The 26,130-nt window shown below is 45.5% G+C and overlaps 2 protein-coding genes across 2 annotated transcripts, besides 1 other annotated feature; one reads left to right on the top strand and one right to left on the bottom strand.

The window, feature by feature from the left end:
- Positions 1 to 159: 159 nt before the first annotated feature.
- Positions 160 to 186: a sequence feature (AT_rich).
- A 766-nt stretch (positions 187 to 952) lies between these two features.
- On the top strand, positions 953 to 25,597 carry Tb09.160.1200 (mitotubule-associated protein Gb4, putative; the record flags this gene model as incomplete). The annotated part of the gene is made up of 1 exon (XM_798470.1): positions 953 to 25,597. The coding sequence occupies one exon, from the start codon at positions 953 to 955 to the stop codon at positions 25,595 to 25,597; it is 24,645 nt and encodes an 8,214-aa protein (XP_803563.1).
- A 33-nt stretch (positions 25,598 to 25,630) lies between these two features.
- Positions 25,631 to 26,026, bottom strand: Tb09.160.1190 (hypothetical protein, unlikely; the record flags this gene model as incomplete). The annotated part of the gene is made up of 1 exon (XM_798469.1): positions 25,631 to 26,026. The coding sequence occupies one exon, from the start codon at positions 26,024 to 26,026 to the stop codon at positions 25,631 to 25,633; it is 396 nt and encodes a 131-aa protein (XP_803562.1).
- Between the last annotated feature and the right edge of the window lie 104 nt (positions 26,027 to 26,130).

Genomic DNA, 26,130 nt, shown 5'->3' with positions numbered 1-26,130 from the left:
TACGGAATTGAGGCGATTAGGCGACGACACGAATAGCGGGAAAAACTAAAGGAAACCGGCTACGAAAAAGTCGATATCAACAACATCGCCATCAACGGAGCGCACGTTTTGCGGGAGCCGCGGGCACGAAAGGTAAGCACAAAGGCTGGTGCAAAAATCAAAAAAAAATTAAAAAAAAATATATTTGATTGCGCGCCTCTTTATATCAGTTGTACAGTTCACAATACCTTTGTAGCGTGTTTAGAGGGTGCATAACGTAACGAAGGAGACGAGAGAGAGAGAGTTTCCGTGAAAAAAAAGCAAGAGAAAATACAAAAAGGAGACAAGACAGAGTGAGGGTTGGGAAGAAAGAAAAAAAAAAGGGGGAATCAAGCCCCCCCAAAAAAGGTCATAAAAGCAAACCAAGGGAAGGTAAGCGAGCAAACGAGCTTAAGTTAAGTTAAGGAAGAACTTCTGCTTCTTACTGCACCAACTTGTCTTCAGGAAGTGAATCAAACGGGAAAGGTTTAAAAATACGGCAACAACAAGCACACCTACCCAACCAAAAGCAAATAAATAAACACACATACACGCACGTGTATATATATACAGAATTGTACAAGTTTGTTAATATATCTGACAGTTAGCTTACTTAAAGGACAGTCACAGCTGCGAAGAAAAAGGTAAGGGAAAAGAAAGAAAAACAGAGACCATACGTCCAGTACGGCATCTGGGGGTCATAGCAGGAGGAAGTAGTACCTTCTGCTGTTTCCGAAGTTCCAAGGAGTGGTGTAGAACTGGAGAAAAAAAAAGGAAGAAAAAAAGACGAAACAACAACAACAGCAACGGACAAAAGGGACTTGTACACAGGTGTTGATAGGATCAATAAGAAAAGGCACCAAAAACAAGTAAGTAAGTGAATCAGTGAAAACAGAAACCTGAGATTGATTTAGTTTCGGTAAAGGCATTTCACATGATGCAAGAGAGAACGTTAACGTGCAGTACAGACATTCGGTCCATTAAACCGGGTGATGTGGTTGCGTTGGTACTGACCAATGACGATAGTGGAGGAATCAACTGGACGCTGGGGCAGGTAGTGTCAGCCCCTTACGCCCAGGATGCTGAAATACAGCTGTGGGAGCGGAGGTGGGAATTGGTTGATGATGATAACAGCGGCACCACCGTCATTGGGGAGAGAGGCGCTATGCTGCGTAAAGTAGAAGAATCGAAGAAGGGGTTTGAACAGTGCTTACGGCGAGCGGCCGAGCTTACCGAGTCTCTTCGCAACGCACGAGCTGAATTGATGAGAACTAGTTCAGCAGCTGAGGCGCACTTGATGCAGTCCCGCGCCGCAGTGTCTGCTGCCCGCTGCGATGTTGAGTCGATTTCGTACAACCATTGGAATGAGCTGAAGTCGTATCGTTCACCACCCAAGATGGTAACAACTATCCTCCGCGCGGTGATGTTGTTACTGAGTGAGGATGGAGCCAAAACGTGGCCACAAATGCAGAGTGTGTTACGCCATCAGCACTTTCGCGCGCGCATTCTAGAATTCTCTGCAGACGAAGAACTGTCTATTGAGAGATGTAATTTCATTTTGCGGGATTGCGTGAGTAGGCGTAGCTTCTGCTACGATCGGGCTGTAGACGGCAGCAGGGCAATGGGACCCATATACTACTGGACGCTCGCTCAATTAGACATATGCCATGCAGTGAAGGAGAAGGTTACTGCAGAGGATATTATGGAAGAACAAAAGCGCGTATTGGCTGACGTTATGAATGACATTCAGAAGCAGCAGTACTCTATGGGGATGTATCAAACCCAACTGGACAAGGTTAATGAGGAATTGCGTGCTTACAGGCAGATGGGATTTGGGGGTGGTGAAGAGACGGAGACGCAAGAGGGGGATTCGATGCAGCCCGCAAGGGCAGAAGAACACTCGGCCCCGAAAGACTTAGCGCTAGAGAGGTACCGGCAGAGTTTTGCCGGGGCGGAGAACAAAGAATATCTGCTACCTGCCTTCTACACGTGGGTGCCAACAAACTATAGCATCATCGTTTTGCGAAAGAATGTGCTCGTGGTACTTGGTTCACAAGAACTGCTAGGGGGGGATAACCTGTACTCTCTCGAGGAACCCTGTATTAGATATCTTGATACCGTTATGATGCAGCGGTTAGCGAACAGTAGACGGGGGAAATCAGAACAAGAAGAGATGGACATTAGCGAGGGGATATTTATACCCACAACGCACTCCGTAGATAATATCCCTTCTGGTACTATCGGTGTGGTGCGCCGTGAATACGCAGGGAAAGATTGGGAGGTTATCCTCTACTTTAGGCAAGCTGACATTGAGCACACATTTTGTGTCGAGACAGGAACAGCGGTGGGTGTGCCCAAAAGTAATGTAATAGTCACTCATTCTTCTTACAACGAGGAACAAAACTGCTTGATAATTCAGGCGGAATTACAGCATGACAACTCTATGACACAAAACGACTTGAGGGCTGCAGTCGCAGAATACAACTACCCATTGCTCAGAAGACTATATGAAGAAGAATGCAAAAATATGTCACTGCATAATTTCACGTTGAGAGGTGACGACTGGAAAACTATTGCTGATGACCACAAGTATGAAGTGAAAAAAGCAGCAGAAACAGATATTTACAATCTTCACTGGTTAGCCAGTACGGCCGATGTATATGTAACAAAAATATTAGCAACAAGCAGACTTCACGTCGAATATGTTGTGAGCAAGGGAATAAAGAAAAGCAATGATTCTGGCAACAACATACACAGCTACGAATACCCACAAACGACCGCCATTTACAAAAAATATACCGCGTACAAAAAAATTAAATACAAGAGAAGCTTCATGGGTACAGAATGGAAATACAAAATGCTCCACGATAAAGAAAAAATACACGACATATTTTTGCACGAAACATCAACAGCACTGGAAGTGAAAACCGAAAAAATCGTTGTCACTAACATGCACGCAACTGATCACAATCTACAAGTCGAATACAGCGTATACGACAATAAAAAGTCACCGGAGAGAATAAAACACCAAATACTTCAGCACCAATACCCACGGCTTTGGAACTTCTATAACGAAAAAAACCCAGTAAATTACAACAAATTAATATTAGAAAGTAAAAAACACACCAAACATTTCGCAGGAAAAGAATGGTACACTTCGATTCACAACAAAAAAAATGAAGTCGTGAATGCCTTTATCGAAGAAACGGCTGCTCAGTTGCAACTTAATGAGGAACAGGTGCAGGACTTGGTCGTGAGTTACAGCGAGGGAATGCTAAAACTTGAATTTACCATAACCCCACCACACAACCTAAAGAAGGATGATATTGATGAGCGTCTTAATGAATGTCCATACACTGCTGTGTGGATGCTGTATGAATCTAGACCACGGGAGTCATCGGTACTGACAGAAAAATTTGAGGGAGATGACTGGGATCTTGTGCTTAGTGGTGATCGTGAAGGGTTGGAGAACGCATTCCGTAATGACGCTGCGTGTGCTCTCGGTGTCTCTCCACAGCAGGTGGTTATCATTGATTGCCGACTCGGAAGTCTGTTGATTGATTATAAAGTCATTGGGTGCTCATTAAATGATGCTGATATATTAAGTACCCTTGCTGCATGTCCCTTCTCTGAAGTGTGGTCACTATATGTGCCACGTGCTTCCGCTGCACGTGCGGCTATGATGGAGGATTCATCTTCTGCTACAGAAACGGTTACGCAACACCACGTGGAATTTGAGGGTGAGGACTGGGATTATGTTTTGGAGAAGAGGAAACCTGATGTCGTAAGTGCCTTTACCAAAGAAACGGCTGCTCAGTTGCAACTTAATGAGGAACAGGTGCAGGACTTGGTGGTGAGTTACAGCGAGGAAATGCTAAAACTTGAATTTACCATAACCCTACCACACAACCTAAAGAAGGATGATGTTGATGAGCGTCTTAATGAATGTCCATACACTGCTGTGTGGATGCTGTATGAATCTAGACCACGGGAGTCATCGGTATTGACAGAGAAATTTGAGGGAGATGATTGGGATCTTGTGCTTAGTGGTGATCGTGAAGGGTTGGAGAACGCATTCCGTAATGACGCTGCGCGTGCTCTCGGTGTCTCTCCACAGCAGGTGGTTATCATTGATTGCCGACTCGGAAGTCTGTTGATTGATTATAAAGTCATTGGGTGCTCATTAAATGATGCTGATATATTAAGTACCCTTGCTGCATGTCCCTTCTCTGAAGTGTGGTCACTATATGTGCCACGTGCTTCCGCTGCACGTGCGGCTATGATGGAGGATTCATCTTCTGCAACAGAAACGGTTACGCAACACCACGTGGAATTTGAGGGTGAGGACTGGGATTATGTTTTGGAGAAGAGGAAACCTGATGTCGTAAGTGCCTTTACCAAAGAAACGGCTGCTCAGTTGCAACTTAATGAGGAACAGGTGCAGGACTTGGTGGTGAGTTACAGCGAGGAAATGCTAAAACTTGAATTTACCATAACCCTACCACACAACCTAAAGAAGGATGATGTTGATGAGCGTCTTAATGAATGTCCATACACTGCTGTGTGGATGCTGTATGAATCTAGACCACGGGAGTCATCGGTATTGACAGAGAAATTTGAGGGAGATGATTGGGATCTTGTGCTTAGTGGTGATCGTGAAGGGTTGGAGAACGCATTCCGTAATGACGCTGCGCGTGTTCTCGGTGTCTCTCCACAGCAGGTGGTTATCATTGATTGCCGACTCGGAAGTCTGTTGATTGATTATAAAGTCATTGGGTGCTCATTAAATGATGCTGATATATTAAGTACCCTTGCTGCATGTCCCTTCTCTGAGGTGTGGTCACTATATGTGCCACGTGCTTCCGCTGCACGTGCGGCTATGATGAAGGATTCATCTTCTGCAACAGAAACGGTTACGCAACACCACGTGGAATTTGAGGGTGAGGACTGGGATTATGTTTTGGAGAAGAGGAAACCTGATGTCGTAAGTGCCTTTACCAAAGAAACGGCTGCTCAGTTGCAACTTAATGAGGAACAGGTGCAGGACTTGGTGGTGAGTTACAGCGAGGAAATGCTAAAACTTGAATTTACCATAACCCCACCACACAACCTAAAGAAGGATGATATTGATGAGCGTCTTAATGAATGTCCATACACTGCTGTGTGGATGCTGTATGAATCTAGACCACGGGAGTCATCGGTATTGACAGAAAAATTTGAGGGAGATGACTGGGATCTTGTGCTTAGTGGTGATCGTGAAGGGTTGGAGAACGCATTCCGTAATGACGCTGCGCGTGTTCTCGGTGTCTCTCCACAGCAGGTGGTTATCATTGATTGCCGACTCGGAAGTCTGTTGATTGATTATAAAGTCATTGGGTGCTCATTAAATGATGCTGATATATTAAGTACCCTTGCTGCATGTCCCTTCTCTGAGGTGTGGTCACTATATGTGCCACGTGCTTCCGCTGCACGTGCGGCTATGATGAAGGATTCATCTTCTGCAACAGAAACGGTTACGCAACACCACGTGGAATTTGAGGGTGAGGACTGGGATTATGTTTTGGAGAAGAGGAAACCTGATGTCGTAAGTGCCTTTACCAAAGAAACGGCTGCTCAGTTGCAACTTAATGAGGAACAGGTGCAGGACTTGGTGGTGAGTTACAGCGAGGAAATGCTAAAACTTGAATTTACCATAACCCTACCACACAACCTAAAGAAGGATGATATTGATGAGCGTCTTAATGAATGTCCATACACTGCTGTGTGGATGCTGTATGAATCTAGACCACGGGAGTCATCGGTATTGACAGAAAAATTTGAGGGAGATGATTGGGATCTTGTGCTTAGTGGTGATCGTGAAGGGTTGGAGAACGCATTCCGTAATGACGCTGCGCGTGTTCTCGGTGTCTCTCCACAGCAGGTGGTTATCATTGATTGCCGACTCGGAAGTCTGTTGATTGATTATAAAGTCATTGGGAGCTCATTAAATGATGCTGATATATTAAGTACCCTTGCTGCATGTCCCTTCTCTGAGATGTGGTCACTATATGTGCCACGTGCTTCCGCTGCACGTGCGGCTATGATGAAGGATTCATCTTCTGCAACAGGAACGGTTACGCAACACCACATGGAATTTGAGGGTGAGGACTGGGATTATGTTTTGGAGAAGAGGAAACCTGATGTCGTAAGTGCCTTTACCAAAGAAACGGCTGCTCAGTTGCAACTTAATGAGGAACAGGTGCAGGACTTGGTGGTGAGTTACAGCGAGGAAATGCTAAAACTTGAATTTACCATAACCCCACCACACAACCTAAAGAAGGATGATATTGATGAGCGTCTTAATGAATGTCCATACACTGCTGTGTGGATGCTGTATGAATCTAGACCACGGGAGTCATCGGTATTGACAGAAAAATTTGAGGGAGATGATTGGGATCTTGTGCTTAGTGGTGATCGTGAAGGGTTGGAGAACGCATTCCGTAATGACGCTGCGCGTGTTCTCGGTGTCTCTCCACAGCAGGTGGTTATCATTGATTGCCGACTCGGAAGTCTGTTGATTGATTATAAAGTCATTGGGTGCTCATTAAATGATGCTGATATATTAAGTACCCTTGCTGCATGCCCCTTCTCTGAGATGTGGTCACTATATGTGCCACGTGCTTCCGCTGCACGTGCGGCTATGATGAAGGATTCATCTTCTGCAACAGAAACGGTTACGCAACACCACGTGGAATTTGAGGGTGAGGACTGGGATTATGTTTTGGAGAAGAGGAAACCTGATGTCGTAAGTGCCTTTACCAAAGAAACGGCTGCTCAGTTGCAACTTAATGAGGAACAGGTGCAGGACTTGGTGGTGAGTTACAGCGAGGAAATGCTAAAACTTGAATTTACCATAACCCCACCACACAACCTAAAGAAGGATGATGTTGATGAGCGTCTTAATGAATGTCCATACACTGCTGTGTGGATGCTGTATGAATCTAGACCACGGGAGTCATCGGTATTGACAGAAAAATTTGAGGGAGATGACTGGGATCTTGTGCTTAGTGGTGATCGTGAAGGGTTGGAGAACGCATTCCGTAATGACGCTGCGCGTGTTCTCGGTGTCTCTCCACAGCAGGTGGTTATCATTGATTGCCGACTCGGAAGTCTGTTGATTGATTATAAAGTCATTGGGTGCTCATTAAATGATGCTGATATATTAAGTACCCTTGCTGCATGTCCCTTCTCTGAGATGTGGTCACTATATGTGCCACGTGCTTCCGCTGCACGTGCGGCTATGATGAAGGATTCATCTTCTGCAACAGGAACGGTTACGCAACACCACGTGGAATTTGAGGGTGAGGACTGGGATTATGTTTTGGAGAAGAGGAAACCTGATGTCGTAAGTGCCTTTACCAAAGAAACGGCTGCTCAGTTGCAACTTAATGAGGAACAGGTGCAGGACTTGGTGGTGAGTTACAGCGAGGAAATGCTAAAACTTGAATTTACCATAACCCCACCACACAACCTAAAGAAGGATGATATTGATGAGCGTCTTAATGAATGTCCATACACTGCTGTGTGGATGCTGTATGAATCTAGACCACGGGAGTCATCGGTATTGACAGAAAAATTTGAGGGAGATGACTGGGATCTTGTGCTTAGTGGTGATCGTGAAGGGTTGGAGAACGCATTCCGTAATGACGCTGCGCGTGTTCTCGGTGTCTCTCCACAGCAGGTGGTTATCATTGATTGCCGACTCGGAAGTCTGTTGATTGATTATAAAGTCATTGGGTGCTCATTAAATGATGCTGATATATTAAGTACCCTTGCTGCATGTCCCTTCTCTGAAGTGTGGTCACTATATGTGCCACGTGCTTCCGCTGCACGTGCGGCTATGATGGAGGATTCATCTTCTGCAACAGAAACGGTTACGCAACACCACGTGGAATTTGAGGGTGAGGACTGGGATTATGTTTTGGAGAAGAGGAAACCTGATGTCGTAAGTGCCTTTACCAAAGAAACGGCTGCTCAGTTGCAACTTAATGAGGAACAGGTGCAGGACTTGGTGGTGAGTTACAGCGAGGAAATGCTAAAACTTGAATTTACCATAACCCTACCACACAACCTAAAGAAGGATGATGTTGATGAGCGTCTTAATGAATGTCCATACACTGCTGTGTGGATGCTGTATGAATCTAGACCACGGGAGTCATCGGTATTGACAGAAAAATTTGAGGGAGATGATTGGGATCTTGTGCTTAGTGGTGATCGTGAAGGGTTGGAGAACGCATTCCGTAATGACGCTGCGCGTGCTCTCGGTGTCTCTCCACAGCAGGTGGTTATCATTGATTGCCGACTCGGAAGTCTGTTGATTGATTATAAAGTCATTGGGTGCTCATTAAATGATGCTGATATATTAAGTACCCTTGCTGCATGTCCCTTCTCTGAGATGTGGTCACTATATGTGCCACGTGCTTCCGCTGCACGTGCGGCTATGATGGAGGATTCATCTTCTGCAACAGAAACGGTTACGCAACACCACGTGGAATTTGAGGGTGAGGACTGGGATTATGTTTTGGAGAAGAGGAAACCTGATGTCGTAAGTGCCTTTACCAAAGAAACGGCTGCTCAGTTGCAACTTAATGAGGAACAGGTGCAGGACTTGGTGGTGAGTTACAGCGAGGAAATGCTAAAACTTGAATTTACCATAACCCTACCACACAACCTAAAGAAGGATGATATTGATGAGCGTCTTAATGAATGTCCATACACTGCTGTGTGGATGCTGTATGAATCTAGACCACGGGAGTCATCGGTATTGACAGAGAAATTTGAGGGAGATGACTGGGATCTTGTGCTTAGTGGTGATCGTGAAGGGTTGGAGAACGCATTCCGTAATGACGCTGCGCGTGCTCTCGGTGTCTCTCCACAGCAGGTGGTTATCATTGATTGCCGACTCGGAAGTCTGTTGATTGATTATAAAGTCATTGGGTGCTCATTAAATGATGCTGATATATTAAGTACCCTTGCTGCATGTCCCTTCTCTGAAGTGTGGTCACTATATGTGCCACGTGCTTCCGCTGCACGTGCGGCTATGATGAAGGATTCATCTTCTGCAACAGAAACGGTTACGCAACACCACGTGGAATTTGAGGGTGAGGACTGGGATTATGTTTTGGAGAAGAGGAAACCTGATGTCGTAAGTGCCTTTACCAAAGAAACGGCTGCTCAGTTGCAACTTAATGAGGAACAGGTGCAGGACTTGGTGGTGAGTTACAGCGAGGAAATGCTAAAACTTGAATTTACCATAACCCTACCACACAACCTAAAGAAGGATGATATTGATGAGCGTCTTAATGAATGTCCATACACTGCTGTGTGGATGCTGTATGAATCTAGACCACGGGAGTCATCGGTACTGACAGAAAAATTTGAGGGAGATGATTGGGATCTTGTGCTTAGTGGTGATCGTGAAGGGTTGGAGAACGCATTCCGTAATGACGCTGCGCGTGTTCTCGGTGTCTCTCCACAGCAGGTGGTTATCATTGATTGCCGACTCGGAAGTCTGTTGATTGATTATAAAGTCATTGGGTGCTCATTAAATGATGCTGATATATTAAGTACCCTTGCTGCATGTCCCTTCTCTGAGGTGTGGTCACTATATGTGCCACGTGCTTCCGCTGCACGTGCGGCTATGATGGAGGATTCATCTTCTGCAACAGAAACGGTTACGCAACACCACATGGAATTTGAGGGTGAGGACTGGGATTATGTTTTGGAGAAGAGGAAACCTGATGTCGTAAGTGCCTTTACCAAAGAAACGGCTGCTCAGTTGCAACTTAATGAGGAACAGGTGCAGGACTTGGTGGTGAGTTACAGCGAGGAAATGCTAAAACTTGAATTTACCATAACCCTACCACACAACCTAAAGAAGGATGATATTGATGAGCGTCTTAATGAATGTCCATACACTGCTGTGTGGATGCTGTATGAATCTAGACCACGGGAGTCATCGGTATTGACAGAGAAATTTGAGGGAGATGATTGGGATCTTGTGCTTAGTGGTGATCGTGAAGGGTTGGAGAACGCATTCCGTAATGACGCTGCGTGTGCTCTCGGTGTCTCTCCACAGCAGGTGGTTATCATTGATTGCCGACTCGGAAGTCTGTTGATTGATTATAAAGTCATTGGGTGCTCATTAAATGATGCTGATATATTAAGTACCCTTGCTGCATGTCCCTTCTCTGAGATGTGGTCACTATATGTGCCACGTGCTTCCGCTGCACGTGCGGCTATGATGAAGGATTCATCTTCTGCAACAGAAACGGTTACGCAACACCACGTGGAATTTGAGGGTGAGGACTGGGATTATGTTTTGGAGAAGAGGAAACCTGATGTCGTAAGTGCCTTTACCAAAGAAACGGCTGCTCAGTTGCAACTTAATGAGGAACAGGTGCAGGACTTGGTGGTGAGTTACAGCGAGGAAATGCTAAAACTTGAATTTACCATAACCCCACCACACAACCTAAAGAAGGATGATATTGATGAGCGTCTTAATGAATGTCCATACACTGCTGTGTGGATGCTGTATGAATCTAGACCACGGGAGTCATCGGTATTGACAGAGAAATTTGAGGGAGATGACTGGGATCTTGTGCTTAGTGGTGATCGTGAAGGGTTGGAGAACGCATTCCGTAATGACGCTGCGCGTGCTCTCGGTGTCTCTCCACAGCAGGTGGTTATCATTGATTGCCGACTCGGAAGTCTGTTGATTGATTATAAAGTCATTGGGTGCTCATTAAATGATGCTGATATATTAAGTACCCTTGCTGCATGTCCCTTCTCTGAAGTGTGGTCACTATATGTGCCACGTGCTTCCGCTGCACGTGCGGCTATGATGGAGGATTCATCTTCTGCAACAGAAACGGTTACGCAACACCACGTGGAATTTGAGGGTGAGGACTGGGATTATGTTTTGGAGAAGAGGAAACCTGATGTCGTAAGTGCCTTTACCAAAGAAACGGCTGCTCAGTTGCAACTTAATGAGGAACAGGTGCAGGACTTGGTGGTGAGTTACAGCGAGGAAATGCTAAAACTTGAATTTACCATAACCCTACCACACAACCTAAAGAAGGATGATGTTGATGAGCGTCTTAATGAATGTCCATACACTGCTGTGTGGATGCTGTATGAATCTAGACCACGGGAGTCATCGGTACTGACAGAAAAATTTGAGGGAGATGATTGGGATCTTGTGCTTAGTGGTGATCGTGAAGGGTTGGAGAACGCATTCCGTAATGACGCTGCGCGTGTTCTCGGTGTCTCTCCACAGCAGGTGGTTATCATTGATTGCCGACTCGGAAGTCTGTTGATTGATTATAAAGTCATTGGGTGCTCATTAAATGATGCTGATATATTAAGTAACCTTGCTGCATGTCCCTTCTCTGAGATGTGGTCACTATATGTGCCACGTGCTTCCGCTGCACGTGCGGCTATGATGGAGGATTCATCTTCTGCAACAGAAACGGTTACGCAACACCACGTGGAATTTGAGGGTGAGGACTGGGATTATGTTTTGGAGAAGAGGAAACCTGATGTCGTAAGTGCCTTTACCAAAGAAACGGCTGCTCAGTTGCAACTTAATGAGGAACAGGTGCAGGACTTGGTGGTGAGTTACAGCGAGGAAATGCTAAAACTTGAATTTACCATAACCCCACCACACAACCTAAAGAAGGATGATATTGATGAGCGTCTCCACGAATGTCCATACACTGCTGTGTGGATGCTGTATGAACCTAGACCACGGGAGTCATCGGTATTGACAGAGAAATTTGAGGGAGATGATTGGGATCTTGTGCTTAGTGGTGATCGTGAAGGGTTGGAGAACGCATTCCGTAATGACGCTGCGCGTGTTCTCGGTGTCTCTCCACAGCAGGTGGTTATCATTGATTGCCGACTCGGAAGTCTGTTGATTGATTATAAAGTCATTGGGTGCTCATTAAATGATGCTGATATATTAAGTACCCTTGCTGCATGCCCCTTCTCTGAGATGTGGTCACTATATGTGCCACGTGCTTCCGCTGCACGTGCGGCTATGATGGAGGATTCATCTTCTGCAACAGAAACGGTTACGCAACACCACGTGGAATTTGAGGGTGAGGACTGGGATTATGTTTTGGAGAAGAGGAAACCTGATGTCGTAAGTGCCTTTACCAAAGAAACGGCTGCTCAGTTGCAACTTAATGAGGAACAGGTGCAGGACTTGGTGGTGAGTTACAGCGAGGAAATGCTAAAACTTGAATTTACCATAACCCTACCACACAACCTAAAGAAGGATGATATTGATGAGCGTCTTAATGAATGTCCATACACTGCTGTGTGGATGCTGTATGAATCTAGACCACGGGAGTCATCGGTATTGACAGAGAAATTTGAGGGAGATGACTGGGATCTTGTGCTTAGTGGTGATCGTGAAGGGTTGGAGAACGCATTCCGTAATGACGCTGCGCGTGTTCTCGGTGTCTCTCCACAGCAGGTGGTTATCATTGATTGCCGACTCGGAAGTCTGTTGATTGATTATAAAGTCATTGGGAGCTCATTAAATGATGCTGATATATTAAGTACCCTTGCTGCATGTCCCTTCTCTGAGATGTGGTCACTATATGTGCCACGTGCTTCCGCTGCACGTGCGGCTATGATGAAGGATTCATCTTCTGCAACAGGAACGGTTACGCAACACCACATGGAATTTGAGGGTGAGGACTGGGATTATGTTTTGGAGAAGAGGAAACCTGATGTTGTAAGTGCCTTTACCAAAGAAACGGCTGCTCAGTTGCAACTTAATGAGGAACAGGTGCAGGACTTGGTGGTGAGTTACAGCGAGGAAATGCTAAAACTTGAATTTACCATAACCCTACCACACAACCTAAAGAAGGATGATGTTGATGAGCGTCTTAATGAATGTCCATACACTGCTGTGTGGATGCTGTATGAATCTAGACCACGGGAGTCATCGGTATTGACAGAAAAATTTGAGGGAGATGACTGGGATCTTGTGCTTAGTGGTGATCGTGAAGGGTTGGAGAACGCATTCCGTAATGACGCTGCGCGTGTTCTCGGTGTCTCTCCACAGCAGGTGGTTATCATTGATTGCCGACTCGGAAGTCTGTTGATTGATTATAAAGTCATTGGGTGCTCATTAAATGATGCTGATATATTAAGTACCCTTGCTGCATGTCCCTTCTCTGAGATGTGGTCACTATATGTGCCACGTGCTTCCGCTGCACGTGCGGCTATGATGAAGGATTCATCTTCTGCAACAGAAACGGTTACGCAACACCACGTGGAATTTGAGGGTGAGGACTGGGATTATGTTTTGGAGAAGAGGAAACCTGATGTCGTAAGTGCCTTTACCAAAGAAACGGCTGCTCAGTTGCAACTTAATGAGGAACAGGTGCAGGACTTGGTGGTGAGTTACAGCGAGGAAATGCTAAAACTTGAATTTACCATAACCCCACCACACAACCTAAAGAAGGATGATATTGATGAGCGTCTTAATGAATGTCCATACACTGCTGTGTGGATGCTGTATGAATCTAGACCACGGGAGTCATCGGTATTGACAGAAAAATTTGAGGGAGATGACTGGGATCTTGTGCTTAGTGGTGATCGTGAAGGGTTGGAGAACGCATTCCGTAATGACGCTGCGCGTGTTCTCGGTGTCTCTCCACAGCAGGTGGTTATCATTGATTGCCGACTCGGAAGTCTGTTGATTGATTATAAAGTCATTGGGTGCTCATTAAATGATGCTGATATATTAAGTACCCTTGCTGCATGTCCCTTCTCTGAGGTGTGGTCACTATATGTGCCACGTGCTTCCGCTGCACGTGCGGCTATGATGAAGGATTCATCTTCTGCAACAGAAACGGTTACGCAACACCACGTGGAATTTGAGGGTGAGGACTGGGATTATGTTTTGGAGAAGAGGAAACCTGATGTCGTAAGTGCCTTTACCAAAGAAACGGCTGCTCAGTTGCAACTTAATGAGGAACAGGTGCAGGACTTGGTGGTGAGTTACAGCGAGGAAATGCTAAAACTTGAATTTACCATAACCCCACCACACAACCTAAAGAAGGATGATATTGATGAGCGTCTTAATGAATGTCCATACACTGCTGTGTGGATGCTGTATGAATCTAGACCACGGGAGTCATCGGTATTGACAGAAAAATTTGAGGGAGATGACTGGGATCTTGTGCTTAGTGGTGATCGTGAAGGGTTGGAGAACGCATTCCGTAATGACGCTGCGCGTGTTCTCGGTGTCTCTCCACAGCAGGTGGTTATCATTGATTGCCGACTCGGAAGTCTGTTGATTGATTATAAAGTCATTGGGTGCTCATTAAATGATGCTGATATATTAAGTACCCTTGCTGCATGTCCCTTCTCTGAGATGTGGTCACTATATGTGCCACGTGCTTCCGCTGCACGTGCGGCTATGATGAAGGATTCATCTTCTGCAACAGAAACGGTTACGCAACACCACGTGGAATTTGAGGGTGAGGACTGGGATTATGTTTTGGAGAAGAGGAAACCTGATGTCGTAAGTGCCTTTACCAAAGAAACGGCTGCTCAGTTGCAACTTAATGAGGAACAGGTGCAGGACTTGGTGGTGAGTTACAGCGAGGAAATGCTAAAACTTGAATTTACCATAACCCTACCACACAACCTAAAGAAGGATGATATTGATGAGCGTCTTAATGAATGTCCATACACTGCTGTGTGGATGCTGTATGAATCTAGACCACGGGAGTCATCGGTATTGACAGAGAAATTTGAGGGAGATGACTGGGATCTTGTGCTTAGTGGTGATCGTGAAGGGTTGGAGAACGCATTCCGTAATGACGCTGCGCGTGTTCTCGGTGTCTCTCCACAGCAGGTGGTTATCATTGATTGCCGACTCGGAAGTCTGTTGATTGATTATAAAGTCATTGGGTGCTCATTAAATGATTCTGATATATTAAGTACCCTTGCTGCATGTCCCTTCTCTGAGATGTGGTCACTATATGTGCCACGTGCTTCCGCTGCACGTGCGGCTATGATGAAGGATTCATCTTCTGCAACAGAAACGGTTACGCAACACCACGTGGAATTTGAGGGTGAGGACTGGGATTATGTTTTGGAGAAGAGGAAACCTGATGTCGTAAGTGCCTTTACCAAAGAAACGGCTGCTCAGTTGCAACTTAATGAGGAACAGGTGCAGGACTTGGTGGTGAGTTACAGCGAGGAAATGCTAAAACTTGAATTTACCATAACCCCACCACACAACCTAAAGAAGGATGATATTGATGAGCGTCTTAATGAATGTCCATACACTGCTGTGTGGATGCTGTATGAATCTAGACCACGGGAGTCATCGGTATTGACAGAAAAATTTGAGGGAGATGACTGGGATCTTGTGCTTAGTGGTGATCGTGAAGGGTTGGAGAACGCATTCCGTAATGACGCTGCGCGTGTTCTCGGTGTCTCTCCACAGCAGGTGGTTATCATTGATTGCCGACTCGGAAGTCTGTTGATTGATTATAAAGTCATTGGGTGCTCATTAAATGATGCTGATATATTAAGTACCCTTGCTGCATGTCCCTTCTCTGAAGTGTGGTCACTATATGTGCCACGTGCTTCCGCTGCACGTGCGGCTATGATGAAGGATTCATCTTCTGCAACAGAAACGGTTACGCAACACCACGTGGAATTTGAGGGTGAGGACTGGGATTATGTTTTGGAGAAGAGGAAACCTGATGTCGTAAGTGCCTTTACCAAAGAAACGGCTGCTCAGTTGCAACTTAATGAGGAACAGGTGCAGGACTTGGTGGTGAGTTACAGCGAGGAAATGCTAAAACTTGAATTTACCATAACCCCACCACACAACCTAAAGAAGGATGATATTGATGAGCGTCTTAATGAATGTCCATACACTGCTGTGTGGATGCTGTATGAATCTAGACCACGGGAGTCATCGGTATTGACAGAAAAATTTGAGGGAGATGATTGGGATCTTGTGCTTAGTGGTGATCGTGAAGGGTTGGAGAACGCATTCCGTAATGACGCTGCGCGTGTTCTCGGTGTCTCTCCACAGCAGGTGGTTATCATTGATTGCCGACTCGGAAGTCTGTTGATTGATTATAAAGTCATTGGACGCTCATTAAATGATTCTGATATATTAAGTACCCTTGCTGCATGTCCCTTCTCTGAGATGTGGTCACTATATGTGCCACGTGCTTCCGCTGCACGTGCGGCTATGATGAAGGATTCATCTTCTGCAACAGGAACGGTGACGAAACACTATGTTGGGTTTGAGGGTGAGGACTGGGATTATGTTTTGGAGAAGAGGAAACCTGATGTCGTAAGTGCCTTTACCAAAGAAACGGCTGCTCAGTTGCATCTTAATGAGGAACAGGTGCAGGACTTGGTGCTGAGTTACAGCGAGGAAATGCTAAAACTTGAATTTACCATAACCCCACCACACAACCTAAAGAAGGATGATATTGATGAGCGTCTTAATGAATGTCCATACACTGCTGTGTGGATGCTGTATGAATCTAGACCACGGGAGTCATCGGTATTGACAGAAAAATTTGAGGGAGATGATTGGGATCTTGTGCTTAGTGGTGATCGTGAAGGGTTGGAGAACGCATTCCGTAATGACGCTGCGCGTGTTCTCGGTGTCTCTCCACAGCAGGTGGTTATCATTGATTGCCGACTCGGAAGTCTGTTGATTGATTATAAAGTCATTGGGTGCTCATTAAATGATGCTGATATATTAAGTACCCTTGCTGCATGTCCCTTCTCTGAGATGTGGTCACTATATGTGCCACGTGCTTCCGCTGCACGTGCGGCTATGATGAAGGATTCATCTTCTGCAACAGAAACGGTTACGCAACACCACGTGGAATTTGAGGGTGAGGACTGGGATTATGTTTTGGAGAAGAGGAAACCTGATGTCGTAAGTGCCTTTACCAAAGAAACGGCTGCTCAGTTGCAACTTAATGAGGAACAGGTGCAGGACTTGGTGGTGAGTTACAGCGAGGAAATGCTAAAACTTGAATTTACCATAACCCCACCACACAACCTAAAGAAGGATGATATTGATGAGCGTCTCCACGAATGTCCATACACTGCTGTGTGGATGCTGTATGAACCTAGACCACGGGAGTCATCGGTACTGACAGAAAAATTTGAGGGAGATGATTGGGATCTTGTGCTTAGTGGTGATCGTGAAGGGTTGGAGAACGCATTCCGTAATGACGCTGCGCGTGTTCTCGGTGTCTCTCCACAGCAGGTGGTTATCATTGATTGCCGACTCGGAAGTCTGTTGATTGATTATAAAGTCATTGGGAGCTCATTAAATGATGCTGATATATTAAGTACCCTTGCTGCATGTCCCTTCTCTGAAGTGTGGTCACTATATGTGCCACGTGCTTCCGCTGCACGTGCGGCTATGATGGAGGATTCATCTTCTGCAACAGAAACGGTTACGCAACACCACGTGGAATTTGAGGGTGAGGACTGGGATTATGTTTTGGAGAAGAGGAAACCTGATGTCGTAAGTGCCTTTACCAAAGAAACGGCTGCTCAGTTGCAACTTAATGAGGAACAGGTGCAGGACTTGGTGGTGAGTTACAGCGAGGAAATGCTAAAACTTGAATTTACCATAACCCTACCACACAACCTAAAGAAGGATGATATTGATGAGCGTCTTAATGAATGTCCATACACTGCTGTGTGGATGCTGTATGAATCTAGACCACGGGAGTCATCGGTACTGACAGAAAAATTTGAGGGAGATGATTGGGATCTTGTGCTTAGTGGTGATCGTGAAGGGTTGGAGAACGCATTCCGTAATGACGCTGCGCGTGTTCTCGGTGTCTCTCCACAGCAGGTGGTTATCATTGATTGCCGACTCGGAAGTCTGTTGATTGATTATAAAGTCATTGGGTGCTCATTAAATGATGCTGATATATTAAGTACCCTTGCTGCATGTCCCTTCTCTGAGGTGTGGTCACTATATGTGCCACGTGCTTCCGCTGCACGTGCGGCTATGATGAAGGATTCATCTTCTGCAACAGAAACGGTTACGCAACACCACGTGGAATTTGAGGGTGAGGACTGGGATTATGTTTTGGAGAAGAGGAAACCTGATGTCGTAAGTGCCTTTACCAAAGAAACGGCTGCTCAGTTGCAACTTAATGAGGAACAGGTGCAGGACTTGGTGGTGAGTTACAGCGAGGAAATGCTAAAACTTGAATTTACCATAACCCTACCACACAACCTAAAGAAGGATGATGTTGATGAGCGTCTTAATGAATGTCCATACACTGCTGTGTGGATGCTGTATGAATCTAGACCACGGGAGTCATCGGTATTGACAGAGAAATTTGAGGGAGATGATTGGGATCTTGTGCTTAGTGGTGATCGTGAAGGGTTGGAGAACGCATTCCGTAATGACGCTGCGCGTGCTCTCGGTGTCTCTCCACAGCAGGTGGTTATCATTGATTGCCGACTCGGAAGTCTGTTGATTGATTATAAAGTCATTGGGTGCTCATTAAATGATGCTGATATATTAAGTACCCTTGCTGCATGTCCCTTCTCTGAAGTGTGGTCACTATATGTGCCACGTGCTTCCGCTGCACGTGCGGCTATGATGAAGGATTCATCTTCTGCAACAGAAACGGTTACGCAACACCACGTGGAATTTGAGGGTGAGGACTGGGATTATGTTTTGGAGAAGAGGAAACCTGATGTCGTAAGTGCCTTTACCAAAGAAACGGCTGCTCAGTTGCAACTTAATGAGGAACAGGTGCAGGACTTGGTGGTGAGTTACAGCGAGGAAATGCTAAAACTTGAATTTACCATAACCCTACCACACAACCTAAAGAAGGATGATGTTGATGAGCGTCTTAATGAATGTCCATACACTGCTGTGTGGATGCTGTATGAATCTAGACCACGGGAGTCATCGGTATTGACAGAAAAATTTGAGGGAGATGATTGGGATCTTGTGCTTAGTGGTGATCGTGAAGGGTTGGAGAACGCATTCCGTAATGACGCTGCGCGTGCTCTCGGTGTCTCTCCACAGCAGGTGGTTATCATTGATTGCCGACTCGGAAGTCTGTTGATTGATTATAAAGTCATTGGGTGCTCATTAAATGATGCTGATATATTAAGTAACCTTGCTGCATGTCCCTTCTCTGAGGTGTGGTCACTATATGTGCCACGTGCTTCCGCTGCACGTGCGGCTATGATGGAGGATTCATCTTCTGCAACAGAAACGGTTACGCAACACCACGTGGAATTTGAGGGTGAGGACTGGGATTATGTTTTGGAGAAGAGGAAACCTGATGTCGTAAGTGCCTTTACCAAAGAAACGGCTGCTCAGTTGCAACTTAATGAGGAACAGGTGCAGGACTTGGTGGTGAGTTACAGCGAGGAAATGCTAAAACTTGAATTTACCATAACCCCACCACACAACCTAAAGAAGGATGATATTGATGAGCGTCTCCACGAATGTCCATACACTGCTGTGTGGATGCTGTATGAACCTAGACCACGGGAGTCATCGGTACTGACAGAAAAATTTGAGGGAGATGATTGGGATCTTGTGCTTAGTGGTGATCGTGAAGGGTTGGAGAACGCATTCCGTAATGACGCTGCGCGTGTTCTCGGTGTCTCTCCACAGCAGGTGGTTATCATTGATTGCCGACTCGGAAGTCTGTTGATTGATTATAAAGTCACTGGGTGCTCATTAAATGATGCTGATATATTAAGTACCCTTGCTGCATGTCCCTTCTCTGAGGTGTGGTCACTATATGTGCCACGTGCTTCCGCTGCACGTGCGGCTATGATGGAGGATTCATCTTCTGCAACAGAAACGGTTACGCAACACCACGTGGAATTTGAGGGTGAGGACTGGGATTATGTTTTGGAGAAGAGGAAACCTGATGTCGTAAGTGCCTTTACCAAAGAAACGGCTGCTCAGTTGCAACTTAATGAGGAACAGGTGCAGGACTTGGTGGTGAGTTACAGCGAGGAAATGCTAAAACTTGAATTTACCATAACCCTACCACACAACCTAAAGAAGGATGATGTTGATGAGCGTCTTAATGAATGTCCATACACTGCTGTGTGGATGCTGTATGAATCTAGACCACGGGAGTCATCGGTATTGACAGAGAAATTTGAGGGAGATGATTGGGATCTTGTGCTTAGTGGTGATCGTGAAGGGTTGGAGAACGCATTCCGTAATGACGCTGCGTGTGCTCTCGGTGTCTCTCCACAGCAGGTGGTTATCATTGATTGCCGACTCGGAAGTCTGTTGATTGATTATAAAGTCATTGGGTGCTCATTAAATGATGCTGATATATTAAGTACCCTTGCTGCATGTCCCTTCTCTGAGGTGTGGTCACTATATGTGCCACGTGCTTCCGCTGCACGTGCGGCTATGATGGAGGATTCATCTTCTGCAACAGAAACGGTTACGCAACACCACGTGGAATTTGAGGGTGAGGACTGGGATTATGTTTTGGAGAAGAGGAAACCTGATGTCGTAAGTGCCTTTACCAAAGAAACGGCTGCTCAGTTGCAACTTAATGAGGAACAGGTGCAGGACTTGGTGGTGAGTTACAGCGAGGAAATGCTAAAACTTGAATTTACCATAACCCTACCACACAACCTAAAGAAGGATGATATTGATGAGCGTCTTAATGAATGTCCATACACTGCTGTGTGGATGCTGTATGAATCTAGACCACGGGAGTCATCGGTATTGACAGAGAAATTTGAGGGAGATGATTGGGATCTTGTGCTTAGTGGTGATCGTGAAGGGTTGGAGAACGCATTCCGTAATGACGCTGCGCGTGCTCTCGGTGTCTCTCCACAGCAGGTGGTTATCATTGATTGCCGACTCGGAAGTCTGTTGATTGATTATAAAGTCATTGGGTGCTCATTAAATGATGCTGATATATTAAGTACCCTTGCTGCATGTCCCTTCTCTGAGATGTGGTCACTATATGTGCCACGTGCTTCCGCTGCACGTGCGGCTATGATGGAGGATTCATCTTCTGCAACAGAAACGGTTACGCAACACCACGTGGAATTTGAGGGTGAGGACTGGGATTATGTTTTGGAGAAGAGGAAACCTGATGTCGTAAGTGCCTTTACCAAAGAAACGGCTGCTCAGTTGCAACTTAATGAGGAACAGGTGCAGGACTTGGTGGTGAGTTACAGCGAGGAAATGCTAAAACTTGAATTTACCATAACCCTACCACACAACCTACAGAAGGATGATATTGATGAGCGTCTCCACGAATGTCCATACACTGCTGTGTGGATGCTGTATGAACCTAGACCACGGGAGTCATCGGTATTGACAGAAAAATTTGAGGGAGATGACTGGGATCTTGTGCTTAGTGGTGATCGTGAAGGGTTGGAGAACGCATTCCGTAATGACGCTGCGTGTGCTCTCGGTGTCTCTCCACAGCAGGTGGTTATCATTGATTGCCGACTCGGAAGTCTGTTGATTGATTATAAAGTCATTGGGTGCTCATTAAATGATGCTGATATATTAAGTACCCTTGCTGCATGTCCCTTCTCTGAGGTGTGGTCACTATATGTGCCACGTGCTTCCGCTGCACGTGCGGCTATGATGGAGGATTCATCTTCTGCAACAGAAACGGTTACGCAACACCACGTGGAATTTGAGGGTGAGGACTGGGATTATGTTTTGGAGAAGAGGAAACCTGATGTCGTAAGTGCCTTTACCAAAGAAACGGCTGCTCAGTTGCAACTTAATGAGGAACAGGTGCAGGACTTGGTGGTGAGTTACAGCGAGGAAATGCTAAAACTTGAATTTACCATAACCCTACCACACAACCTAAAGAAGGATGATGTTGATGAGCGTCTTAATGAATGTCCATACACTGCTGTGTGGATGCTGTATGAATCTAGACCACGGGAGTCATCGGTATTGACAGAGAAATTTGAGGGAGATGATTGGGATCTTGTGCTTAGTGGTGATCGTGAAGGGTTGGAGAACGCATTCCGTAATGACGCTGCGCGTGTTCTCGGTGTCTCTCCACAGCAGGTGGTTATCATTGATTGCCGACTCGGAAGTCTGTTGATTGATTATAAAGTCATTGGGTGCTCATTAAATGATGCTGATATATTAAGTACCCTTGCTGCATGTCCCTTCTCTGAGGTGTGGTCACTATATGTGCCACGTGCTTCCGCTGCACGTGCGGCTATGATGAAGGATTCATCTTCTGCAACAGAAACGGTTACGCAACACCACGTGGAATTTGAGGGTGAGGACTGGGATTATGTTTTGGAGAAGAGGAAACCTGATGTCGTAAGTGCCTTTACCAAAGAAACGGCTGCTCAGTTGCAACTTAATGAGGAACAGGTGCAGGACTTGGTGGTGAGTTACAGCGAGGAAATGCTAAAACTTGAATTTACCATAACCCTACCACACAACCTAAAGAAGGATGATATTGATGAGCGTCTTAATGAATGTCCATACACTGCTGTGTGGATGCTGTATGAATCTAGACCACGGGAGTCATCGGTACTGACAGAAAAATTTGAGGGAGATGATTGGGATCTTGTGCTTAGTGGTGATCGTGAAGGGTTGGAGAACGCATTCCGTAATGACGCTGCGCGTGTTCTCGGTGTCTCTCCACAGCAGGTGGTTATCATTGATTGCCGACTCGGAAGTCTGTTGATTGATTATAAAGTCATTGGGAGCTCATTAAATGATGCTGATATATTAAGTACCCTTGCTGCATGTCCCTTCTCTGAGATGTGGTCACTATATGTGCCACGTGCTTCCGCTGCACGTGCGGCTATGATGGAGGATTCATCTTCTGCAACAGAAACGGTTACGCAACACCACGTGGAATTTGAGGGTGAGGACTGGGATTATGTTTTGGAGAAGAGGAAACCTGATGTCGTAAGTGCCTTTACCAAAGAAACGGCTGCTCAGTTGCAACTTAATGAGGAACAGGTGCAGGACTTGGTGGTGAGTTACAGCGAGGAAATGCTAAAACTTGAATTTACCATAACCCTACCACACAACCTAAAGAAGGATGATATTGATGAGCGTCTTAATGAATGTCCATACACTGCTGTGTGGATGCTGTATGAATCTAGACCACGGGAGTCATCGGTATTGACAGAAAAATTTGAGGGAGATGACTGGGATCTTGTGCTTAGTGGTGATCGTGAAGGGTTGGAGAACGCATTCCGTAATGACGCTGCGCGTGTTCTCGGTGTCTCTCCACAGCAGGTGGTTATCATTGATTGCCGACTCGGAAGTCTGTTAATTGATTATAAAGTCATTGGGAGCTCATTAAATGATGCTGATATATTAAGTACCCTTGCTGCATGTCCCTTCTCTGAGGTGTGGTCACTATATGTGCCACGTGCTTCCGCTGCACGTGCGGCTATGATGGAGGATTCATCTTCTGCAACAGAAACGGTTACGCAACACCACGTGGAATTTGAGGGTGAGGACTGGGATTATGTTTTGGAGAAGAGGAAACCTGATGTCGTAAGTGCCTTTACCAAAGAAACGGCTGCTCAGTTGCAACTTAATGAGGAACAGGTGCAGGACTTGGTGGTGAGTTACAGCGAGGAAATGCTAAAACTTGAATTTACCATAACCCTACCACACAACCTAAAGAAGGATGATATTGATGAGCGTCTTAATGAATGTCCATACACTGCTGTGTGGATGCTGTATGAATCTAGACCACGGGAGTCATCGGTATTGACAGAAAAATTTGAGGGAGATGATTGGGATCTTGTGCTTAGTGGTGATCGTGAAGGGTTGGAGAACGCATTCCGTAATGACGCTGCGCGTGTTCTCGGTGTCTCTCCACAGCAGGTGGTTATCATTGATTGCCGACTCGGAAGTCTGTTGATTGATTATAAAGTCATTGGGAGCTCATTAAATGATGCTGATATATTAAGTACCCTTGCTGCATGTCCCTTCTCTGAGATGTGGTCACTATATGTGCCACGTGCTTCCGCTGCACGTGCGGCTATGATGAAGGATTCATCTTCTGCAACAGAAACGGTTACGCAACACCACGTGGAATTTGAGGGTGAGGACTGGGATTATGTTTTGGAGAAGAGGAAACCTGATGTCGTAAGTGCCTTTACCAAAGAAACGGCTGCTCAGTTGCAACTTAATGAGGAACAGGTGCAGGACTTGGTGGTGAGTTACAGCGAGGAAATGCTAAAACTTGAATTTACCATAACCCTACCACACAACCTAAAGAAGGATGATATTGATGAGCGTCTTAATGAATGTCCATACACTGCTGTGTGGATGCTGTATGAATCTAGACCACGGGAGTCATCGGTATTGACAGAAAAATTTGAGGGAGATGATTGGGATCTTGTGCTTAGTGGTGATCGTGAAGGGTTGGAGAACGCATTCCGTAATGACGCTGCGCGTGTTCTCGGTGTCTCTCCACAGCAGGTGGTTATCATTGATTGCCGACTCGGAAGTCTGTTGATTGATTATAAAGTCATTGGGTGCTCATTAAATGATGCTGATATATTAAGTACCCTTGCTGCATGTCCCTTCTCTGAAGTGTGGTCACTATATGTGCCACGTGCTTCCGCTGCACGTGCGGCTATGATGAAGGATTCATCTTCTGCAACAGAAACGGTGACGAAACACTATGTTGGGTTTGAGGGTGAGGACTGGGATTATGTTTTGGAGAAGAGGAAACCTGATGTCGTAAGTGCCTTTACCAAAGAAACGGCTGCTCAGTTGCATCTTAATGAGGAACAGGTGCAGGACTTGGTGCTGAGTTACAGCGAGGAAATGCTAAAACTTGAATTTACCATAACCCCACCACACAACTTAAAGAAGGATGATATTGATGAGCGTCTTAATGAATGTCCATACACTGCTGTGTGGATGCTGTATGAACTTAGACCACGGGAGTCATCGGTATTGACAGAGAAATTTGAGGGAGATGATTGGGATCTTGTGCTTAGTGGTGATCGTGAAGGGTTGGAGAACGCATTCCGTAATGACGCTGCGCGTGTTCTCGGTGTCTCTCCACAGCAGGCGGTTATCATTGATTGCCGACTCGGAAGTCTGTTGATTGATTATAAAGTCATTGGGTGCTCATTAAATGATGCTGATATATTAAGTACCCTTGCTGCATGCCCCTTCTCTGAGATGTGGTCACTATATGTGCCACGTGCTTCCGCTGCACGTGCGGCTATGATGAAGGATTCATCTTCTGCAACAGGAACGGTGACGAAACACTATGTTGGGTTTGAGGGTGAGGACTGGGATTATGTTTTGGAGAAGAGGAAACCTGATGTCGTAAGTGCCTTTACCAAAGAAACGGCTGCTCAGTTGCATCTTAATGAGGAACAGGTGCAGGACTTGGTGGTGAGTTACAGCGAGGAAATGCTAAAACTTGAATTTACCATAACCCCACCACACAACCTAAAGAAGGATGATATTGATGAGAGTCTCCACGAGTGTCCATACACTGCTGTGTGGATGCTTTATTGACTTTTTGTGTGTAGCTTTTGTTGTTTGTATATTTTATATTGCTTCTGTACGTTGGTGCTGATTGTGCTGTTTTGCATATATATTGTTGCTTTTTTTTATGTGGATTTGTTTTTTAACATTTTTAAATTTCTGTGTGTTTGTGTGCGTTTGTTTCTTTTCTGTTGCTTTTTTGTTGCTGCTTGTTTTATGACATATATAGAAAGGTGGTATCGGTGTACGTTTTTGCGCATCTGTGTGTTTGTGTGTGTGTATTGTAGCTGCGGCTGCTCGTGATTTTGGTGATGTTTTTTCGTGGATGATCATGTTGTTGCATGCGTGTTGATGCTGATCCTCTTTATATGTTGATTGATTGATTGATTCCTTTCGTATTTTCCTGTAAACCTGAGGACAAGAGGAAAAGAGAATAAAGGTATTAATCTTTTTAAGCATATCACTGACTGTAATAGGTAGGAAGTAGTTTGTGTTAATTTTTTACTTGAGAGTGTAAGTAGCAGAGGAGAGAGTTATCAAGTTTTTATTGTTAAAACTCCTCG

The sequence above is a fragment of the Trypanosoma brucei genome, chromosome 9 (genome assembly GCF_000002445.2).
Source record: "Trypanosoma brucei brucei TREU927 chromosome 9, whole genome shotgun sequence".
NCBI lineage: Eukaryota > Euglenozoa > Kinetoplastea > Trypanosomatida > Trypanosomatidae > Trypanosoma > Trypanosoma brucei.
This window is presented reverse-complemented; position numbering and strand designations above follow the sequence as displayed.